At 52.3% G+C, this 9,205-nt stretch overlaps 1 protein-coding gene across 1 annotated transcript; it reads left to right on the forward strand.

The window, feature by feature from the left end:
- Positions 1–2,505: 2,505 nt before the first annotated feature.
- LOC102060805 (galanin receptor type 1) lies at positions 2,506–7,348 on the forward strand. The gene is made up of 2 exons (XM_074552854.1): positions 2,506–3,153; positions 3,614–7,348. Exon 2 carries the CDS (start codon positions 3,709–3,711, stop codon positions 5,035–5,037), a length of 1,329 nt encoding a protein of 442 aa, XP_074408955.1. The 5' UTR covers positions 2,506–3,153; positions 3,614–3,708; the 3' UTR covers positions 5,038–7,348.
- The last annotated feature ends 1,857 nt before the right edge of the window (positions 7,349–9,205 follow it).

Consider the following 9,205-nt stretch of genomic DNA (forward strand, 5'->3'; position numbering starts at 1 on the left):
GGGACAAAGCCAAGAGAGCCAAGTGCCCTTTGATCAGGTGCCATCACACAGAGGGCAGGGATGCAGATATACTGGGGACCACACAGTGTATCCCCCAAATCCTGGAAGGGAGCCTGGCTAGCAAGGGGAACAGTTAGAGTGTGGAGAGCACAAGTAGATGCACAACCAGAGGGGTTGCTCTAGCTTCATACTCTCAAGGTCCAGCCCAAGCTGGAAAATCCTGAGGGTTTCCTGGATTTACACCCATTGGGACAGCAGAGCATCACTGCAGCTCTGTGTGATACCCAGCTCCTGCTGCAGTGGGAGCAGGGAGGTTGTGCTGAGGCTGCAAAGCTAAATTTACCCTGGCCCAGGACTCTGCTGCGCAGTGGGCAGGGCAGGGCTGGGCACTTGTAGCTGGCATGGGAAATGTGAGGTTTTTTGAGATTCTGGCGAAGCCCCAAAGTGGCTGACTCACTCCTCTCAGGTCAGTTGTTCACAGCTGTAACTCCAGTGAGACCATTGGGTTATTTCTGATGTGCTTTGCTGTATGATCACAGCCCATTGCCCTTGCTGCTGAAGGTTGGCTCCTGTCTCTGGTGGACTTTATTTAGCCTCCACTTCAAAGCTGCTCTGTAAGAGGCAAACCAAAGTGAAAAGGGTACAGCATTTCTTTTAGCTAGAGATTCCCCATCTTGAGTTATCTGGTGACTTTGAACTTGTTAGAATCAATGAACTCGTGATAATCAATGCCCTGTGCTCTCTGTCAGCTGCACACAGTGGATGAATTTGTTATTTGCTGCTGGAGATGACTTGGCATTTGTGAGTTGTGTCAATGGATGCAAAAGCAGATTCATTCTAATTATATCAAACCATTGATTAACTTAGTAATTTAGTCTTGAAGTCCTAAAGGTCCCTCTGCAGTAAATCATGCGAGTTACAAATAAAGTGCACTGAGGAGAAAGAAAGAAGTGAAATGTATTTATTAGCTTGAACATTTGGAAGGCAACAACCTGGACAAAACAAGCCCTGGCACATTTCTGCATTTCTGCACTCTCTTCTCTTGTATTCTCTTAATACCTTACTAAAAATGTTGACTTAAACACCTCCATCCTGTGTTTTCCCTGTGAAATATCAGGTGTGCTGTAGGTAGGCTGTCAGAGGCTGGCAAGGGCTCTGGTGCATGGAGATTTCCAATTGCCAGCTCCAAGGCTGGGCTCTGTAGTTGCCTCATTGCAACAGATCTATTTGCTTATGGAGCAGCTGTGAAGCTGCAGCAGATTTTAGGTATCCATGCGAGTATCCACGCATTTCACTGTGTGGAATAATGTGGAATAATGTGTACCTGGTGCTTTGGGCAACACTCTGCAATTAGTTTGTGGAAGCTGTTTGTCTCTGAAGACCTATAAATACACTGACAGAACTGTAGGAGAATGAGCAGTTACACACTTGGAGTAAATGCATTCTCAGGCAGGAGAGGTTTGCAGGCTGATCACATCTGCCTGCCACCCCCCTCAGCGTAGCTCCACCACTGATCTTCCTTTCATTTCACGTAAAGCTGACCAAAAATATTTACTTTTTTCTTTCACATGCATAGAATAAAAAGGATGGGGAATTTCCCAGTGAAATCAAGGGCATTCACCGTTCAGTGACGAGCAGCCTCCACTGGGCTGGATTTGTTACTTTGCTCTCCCTCAGAGAAGGCAAAGAAAGAGAATAAAAACCAAACATTTCTGGCAGAGCTATGAATTCCTCTCATCAAACATTGTCCCCTGTGATACACCGGCGCCCTCTGAGCACCTCCAGTCAAAAGTCCAATTTTACAAACCAACCTTGCTCCCCAACAAGCACTTCAACTTTTCAAGACACTTTTCCCCATAAACGTTCCTTTTCCCCATTCCTTCAATTCCACAGAAAACACCAGAAGTTTTGTTTCTTTGTCCGGGTGAGTTCCCATTCCACCTGTGGTGCTGTTATCCCTTGGCATGCCGGAATCCGGCAGAAACTCAGTATGGTGGGGGATGTTTGAGTAGAAGTGAAGCAGGATCCTCCCCGCTCTGCTACAGCTGAACCCAGAGAGAGGAGGAGGAGGCGACCCTCAGGAACAATCCCCGACTGTCCCAGCCCCGCCCGGTCCCTGCCCGCTCCGTGCCCGGCCCTGCCGGAGCTGTCCCTTCAGCACCACGGGCTGGACGGGCGGCTGGCACGGTTCGGCTCGGATTAACTATCCGGGGATGATCCGGGCAGAGCTCGGCTCGGGTCCTTCCAACTTGGCCTGTCCCGGGCCGGGCCCGGCCAGCGCTGCTTTGCAGAGAGAGAGTAGGGTGCGTGTGTGCGTGTGTGCGTGAGTGTGTGTGTAGATGTGTGTGTGTGTATTCTTGGGGTGCGGAGGGGCTGCGGGGTTGAGCCTGCGTGTGCGGGGAGGGGTGCACGGGAAGGCTCTGGGGGTGCAAAGAGCGCGGGGCCACGCAGAGGTGCGGGAGTGGTGCGGGGATGGGGGTGAGGAGGGAGCGGGGCGGGGGATGCTCAGGGTGCCTGCGGGTGTGCGGGACACCTCTAGGAAGGTGCGAACAAAGGGAGTGTGGAAAGGGAGTGTGCACAGAGCGTGCGGGACGTGCTGAGGGATGTGTGTAGGGTCTGTCGGGATCCGCGTGTGTGCTTGCGGGCGCAGGGGTCGCAGGACAGGACTCTGTGTGTGCGGCTTTGTGCGTGTGCGGGGCGTGCAAGGTGTGCGGGGCATGTAGGGCAGTGTGCGGGGCTGGGTACAGTGTGTGTGCGGAGTGCAGGGTGTGCGGGGTGTGTGGGGCTCTGTGCGGTGTGTGTGGGGCTGTGCGCCCGGCGTTCAGGACTGTGTGCTCGGTGTGCGGGGCTCTGTGCAGTGCGTGCGGATCTGTGTGCGGTGTGTACGGGGTTGTGTGTGGAGCTCAGTGCAGCGTGTGCTCGGTGTGCGGGGTGTGCTCGGTGTGCGGGGCTGTATGCGCGCCGCGCGGTGAGCGCCGGGCTGGCGGTGCGGTGGGTGCGTGGGTGCGAGCACGCGCGTGTGGCGGCGGGTCGGGCGCTGCCGCGGCACACACGCACGGACACACGGACACGGGGACACACGGACACACGCACACAGCCACGGCAGAGCTGCCGGCGGGAGGAGCCCGGCCAGAGCTGCCCGCCCTCCGCCCGGTGAGTGCCGCCGCGCCGCGGGACCGCGGGAGAGACGGGGAACCGGGGGAACCGGGAGGGACCGGGAGGAACCGGGAAGGAACGGGAGGGGACCCGGACCTGGGGCTAGCCCGGGGCAGGGATCCGGCAGCGCGGCCGCGGGACACGCAACTTTCCGGGGAAGGAGGGAGTGAGGGACAGCGGGAGCGTGGGAGTGGCTGCGGACCGAGGCCGGGGCTGCTCTCCGGGCTGCGGGGGGCCCGGGGCTCCTTCCCCGTCTCTCCGCGGCCGGGCCAGGGCTCCCGTCGGTCCCGCCGCTGCTGCCGGAGCGGTGCCGGTGCCTCTGCCGCGCTGTCCAGCCCGGCCGCCCCGCGCTGCGGCCGCTTCCCAGCTAAGTTGCGGATAACATGCTCCCCTTGCAGGGCGATCGCTGCTCCGAGCGAGCCCCCGCTGATCCCCTTCTCCACACCCTCTTTTGCAGGCAGGGCTGATCCCCGGCTCGCCATGTCCGGAGCACTGGAAGCAGCGCACAAGGCTCTGCCCCGTTAGCCCAGGTCACCCGGGGGGGACTCAGCCATGGATTTGTCCCCCCCAGAACCCGGGCCCCCCCCTGACCCTCTGCAGCTCTGGCAGGAGGAGAACCAGACCCAAGGCGGGCTCTGGAACGGCAGCCAGGAGCTGGGGTGGGAAGAGCTGGAGAAGATGCTCTTCCTGTTTGCAAAGGAGCCCGTCACCATCAGCCTCACAGTGATGTACTTGCTGTCCTTTGTGGTGGGCTTCGTGGGCAACATCATGTCCATCAGGGTGCTGACCCGCAAGCGCCGGAGCCGCGTGTCCAGCCTGAGCGCCACCCGCAGCCTCCTCATCAACCTGGCCGTGTGTGACCTCATGGTGGTGTGCATCTGCATGCCCATCACCGTGGGCAACCTCATCTACAAAGCCTGGGTGTACGGGGACTTCCTGTGCCGGGCAGTGCCCTTCATCCAGGCTGTTTCTGTGTCCGCCAGCGTCCTCAGCCTGACGGTCATCAGCGTGAACCGGTACTACAGCGTGCACAACCCGCTCAACGCCCGCTCCTTCTTCACCCAGAGGAGGATCCTCAGCACCATCCTGGTGGTGTGGTTGCTGTCCTCAGGGATATGCATGCCCCTCATCTTCATGAACAAGCGGGATGAGATCGGGGTGGTGGAGGGCTTGCCCCTGGTGTTTTCCATCTGCAGGGAGATCTGGCCTCAGGAGAGGCTCAAGCAAGCCTACAACTTTCTGCTCTTCTGCGCCCTGTACTGCCTGCCCGTGCTGTTCAACATGGTGATCTGCTTCCTCACAGTGCGGCGGCTGTGGAGCCGCAGCAGCCAGCTGAAGGAGAGCTCTGCCCTGAACCGCTCCCTGCCCGCCTCCAGGCTGAAGATCCGCAGGAAGGTGGCACAGATGGTGGTGGCCCTGGTGCTGCTCTTCGCCATCTCTTGGCTGCCCGTCTACCTGATGGACATCTGGATCGATTTCAACATCCCCAAGTCCTTGCAGGATGTGACTCCTTCTCCTTGGATCCTGCAGCTCAGGCCTTTTGCCCAGTGGCTCGGCCTCACCAATTCCAGCCTCAACCCCATATGCTATTGCTTTGTTGGGAACCTCTACAGATCAGCCAAGGAAATGAAGAGCAAATACCACCAAAGGATGGTCTCTCTCTTTAACTTCTCCCTGTCTGAAGGGACAACTCCTTCCTCAGTCCCAGAGCTGCTCTCTTACCGGAGTTCAGTGGAGCCTGCAAGGAAAGGACCCTCCAGCACCCCCTCCACGGACAGGAGATGTCAGGGGAGTCATGGCCATAAGAACAAGTGTGGACACTTGAACTCCTGCCAGCATCCACCTCTGAATACTGTTTCCAGTGAGAGCACTTCCTTGTAATTCTGCTCAGGAAGTGCCACTCATGCCCTCATCTGCATTTAAGGACTCTGGAGATCTTTCTGAACCCGGTATTTTAATGATGGAAAGGAGCTTTCTCCTAACAACTCTTGATACCATTTCAAAAATGCCGTGACAGGCAAAGAAGCAGGTAATGAGATAAAAAGATGATGTATTTTAACTCAGATGAAATTTTAAGACAAATTATTTTTTACTGGGGACAACTGGATGTGCAGCCCGTTGCCCAGTCAACAGTCACATAATTAGGCAGATCAAGTTCCCAACGAGTGAGCTCTCCCTGCAGCTCCATCCCTGGATGCAGAGATGCTGTTTGGATACAGCAACGATTTGACTGCTTGCTGCTGCTCACACTTGCTGATGAAGAGCAGTGATAAGAGGCACTCTGTGCTCCAAATCCATCAGTTGTAGTTGCAAGCAGTGAAGAAAAGCTGGAAACAGCGTCATAAAAAGTAATAGTAAATGGAGAATTTCACACACTTTACCACTTGAGACTTCATTGTCTGCTCGTATTGTTTCACTCCTCCACGCAAACAAATTCTCCTTATGTGAAGAGACATGCCAGAAGTACTAAAGCAACCATCACCATTCCACATTTGGGGATTCAGAAGGGATAATGTGGCCTCAGAGGTAATTTAGGAAATGAAACAGGAAAATATTTTTTTGGGCATCAGCTCTCTTTCTTACAGCGGTGCTCCTGTGTGTGGAGTGGAAAGAACTGGGTATCTATTAACATGATTTGCACTTGAAAAACCAGCCTTGTTCAGCTGTGTCTGTACCAAACAAAGTCAATGGCATGTGAAAACAAAAATAGAAAGTGGTTTATAGGTAATAAAATCAGAAACAAGCAATGCAATGCTGTTTGTCTGGGAAGGAGCGAATCAAAGTGCTTGCTTTTCCTGAGCATCACAAGTAGGTTAAAACCTGTTTCGTCCATCTCCTCCTTTAAAGGAGACTTTGAAAAATAAATGGTATACTTTTATTCTGTTAGCATTGAAAGGCTCCAGTACAGCTTGAGCATTCTGTTGTTCTGAGCACAAAGGAGACCTTTCTCCCCAAGGTCTAAGAGAAAACACATCAGATCAGGCAACAGGTAGGAGACAAAAAATTTACAACAAAGATCCAAAAGGCTGGAATGACACCAGAGATGAACCCCTTCCCTGCCCAGTGCCAGGGGAGAGAGCCCATGCCCAGCTGCTTGTGCCCCAGCTCCTGGCACAGCAGGTTTGTCCCCTTAGCAAAGCCCAGCATCCCTGCGAGAGGATTTTGAATTTAAAGGAGCTCAGGCTTCTGATGACTGGGGGCTTTTTTATTATTATTATTACTGAACAAGGGAAGGATGCTTAAGGAAATCCAAGTTTCATACAATATCCTGCTGCCTTCCAGGGTGCCTTTTGTAGGCAAACAAATAGAGATAAGAAAATAGCCTTTCAAAGTAACCCTTGTAATGATCACTCAATAGTGTTTAATGTTGACAATGATCTGCCTGGGAAGTGAAAGATTCCTCCTTACCAGGCAGTGCCATCCACAATTTCTGTTCTCTTTACATGAATGAACAAGACATTACAACTACCCAGATTTATGGCTTTTACGTGTGCTGGAGATGAGAACATCTGCATTTTTGCAGGTGATATAGGAGCGTACCTACTGCCTGATTTTTAGTAGCTGTGGAGAAAAGCCTGCAGAGATTTTATTTTCTCTTTCAAGGCATATTTTTAGGGCTGGCAAAATGTGGCAGACTGAGGAGCATCAAAAGCTCACTCTGAATGCCCACTGATTCCTTGTCTGTAAAAATATGTTCTCCATCCCCAGACCAAATGTAACACAATATTGTAACCCCTACATTGCCCTGACCTGTATATTTAATCCTGCCCTGGATAAACTACAATGAAGGGACCACAGAGCTCCATTCCCTGTGGTTTCCTGGCTCTGAAAATGGATGAGATCAAGTGATGCAGTCAAATGCAAGATATTAATATTTTAAAATATCCCAGCGGAGAATTCTTTTCTCTGAATTTGTGTGCTAATGCCTGGGTCCTACCTGGAAGCCTCTGTACCCTCCATGGAGGAGAAATACCAGGAACTGTGTTCTCATTAGTGTACCTGGGCCTTCCCCTCCTGACACAGGTGCCCGTGCCTTCCTCCAGCCCCACAGCACTCCCAACCACTGAAATTCACAGAGGCAAAAGTCTCTTCCACTTGGCAAGGTTATCTCCTCTACACACTTCTAAATGTATTTTCCAGTTTTGTTCAGTGTCCCTGTTTTCCTATAATAAAGCAAAATTGCTCACTTAACTCCTCTTTGCCTCCTTGCTTGCTTCTTCTCTATCCCCCACACTCCAAGCACTTCTCCACTGTCTCTACAGTGAAACCTCCCCCTGCTTTTCCCTGTTATCTCTCTCTGCCTGTGAATTCCCCTCACTCTAATGACCCATTCATGTCTCCTCTCCCCTGATGAAAAATCCCTTTGTGCCCCGCTGATGTGAATGGCTCCTTTTGTGCTGCAGACACCTGTTTGCTGTGCAGAACGCTGATTTATTTCGCAGGGCTTTACCCAGGGGCTGCCAGGTAGTGATGGATTTTGGTCCCTCTCACCCAAGGGTAAATGAGAAGCAGTGACGTCAATGTGGAAGCCACACAGCATCCTGTGAGCTGCCCAGGCTCTGGCAGGGATTTTATTAACCTGAACAGGTCTGTGGAGCTCAGCAGGGCCTGGCTGACTCATCCTGGATCCCAGAGAGGTGAAACCTCAGCGTTTGGGAAGGTGGCTTCTTCCCCCTCCTCTCTGATAAAAGATCTTTTATATTTAAGGCTGACAAGACATCTGAGTGCCCTCCAGGCCACATAAAATCCTTGTTTCAGATGGCAGGAGCTTTGATAGGCATTCGGGGGACTCCTGGTCCTTTGAGGAGCAGGGAGCAAACACAGCTCTGGCTGGTGAGCACAGATAGTTCCTCACAGGAGCTCCAGCCAGACATCCCATACTCGTTGTGTGGTTGAGGAAATGTGTTTCTCTCTGAATGTGCCCAGGCAGACTGGAAATGCGAATTTTAGGCGTCACAAGGACAATGTTTTCCCACAGCAATGCTGCTAATGCATCTCAGTCCCACTCTTCCCCCATGGGTCTTCCTGCTCTGCTTTGCTGTTCAAATCAATACAGGCATTTTACCACCTCACAGAAACAGGATGTTTAGAACAGCCTTCCTTAGAACCACTGACTCATTTAGGTTGGAAAAGACCTCTAAGATCCAACCATTAACGCAGCACTGCCAAGCCCCACCAAACCATGTTCCCAAGTGCCACATCTTTTAAATCCCTTCAGGAATGGGGACTCCAGCACTGCCCCAGTGCCTGGATCCATTTGCTGTGCTAAGGACTTACAGGCAGCTGCTGCTCAGTAACCCTCTCATATTCCAAGATCTGTTCTCTTACTGTCAGCGCTGCCTCAAAGATGTGACAGGTTTATTTTCTGGGAACCACCAGGGAGATGGAAAAGAGACAATTTTTTGTAGCAGGTATCATTGAGGTAGGTACAATCATGACTGCTCCCTAGCCTTCACATGGAGATTGATGAATCACTGCTCCTTATAACAAATTACTCAGGGGAAGCCAGTGGAAGGATTATCCAGGGTGTGTGAGGGCAAGCAGCTCCTCTCCTCATGCCATGGAGCTGCTGGGCTCACAGATAGACAAAGTGGTGAGGGCTGAAAGTAATAAAATGTCCAAGAGAAGAGCAGAAAAGGCCATCAGCAGCTCTTTAAAACAATGATGAAACTTCTGACCTAGAGTACCTTGGGTGTATAGCTGTGATTTCCTCTCTTGCTCCTTCCCAGGACGTGCTGCCAGCCATCCCTGGGAGCTGAGCATTGTTTGCTCTATTCTGCACCCTTGTTTCTACATCCCTATGGAAAATCCTTCCACATTAAATAGCAAGGCAAGAGCAGAGGATGATTTCAGACCTGGGAAAATGTGATCAGTGGTAAAAGTTTGCCAGGCAGAGTCACCTGGAGGTAGGGCACGTTAGTGCTGACACAGCACAGGCTGAGAAATGCTCACTCAGGCACTGCAGAGTGAGAGCTGAGGAGCCCCAGGGGATGGTGCATGGTGCCCACCACAGAACCAACTGATCCATCCCTCTTCAAAATCCATCAGC

Source organism: Zonotrichia albicollis, chromosome 16 (genome assembly GCF_047830755.1).
Source record: "Zonotrichia albicollis isolate bZonAlb1 chromosome 16, bZonAlb1.hap1, whole genome shotgun sequence".
In the NCBI taxonomy this organism is placed as follows: Eukaryota; Metazoa; Chordata; class Aves; order Passeriformes; family Passerellidae; genus Zonotrichia; species Zonotrichia albicollis.

Excerpts from the sequence above, each read along its gene's own strand:
- LOC102060805 (XM_074552854.1), top strand. The coding sequence starts at position 3,709 with ATGGATTTGTCCCCCCCAGAACCCGGGCCCCCCCCTGACCCTCTGCAG.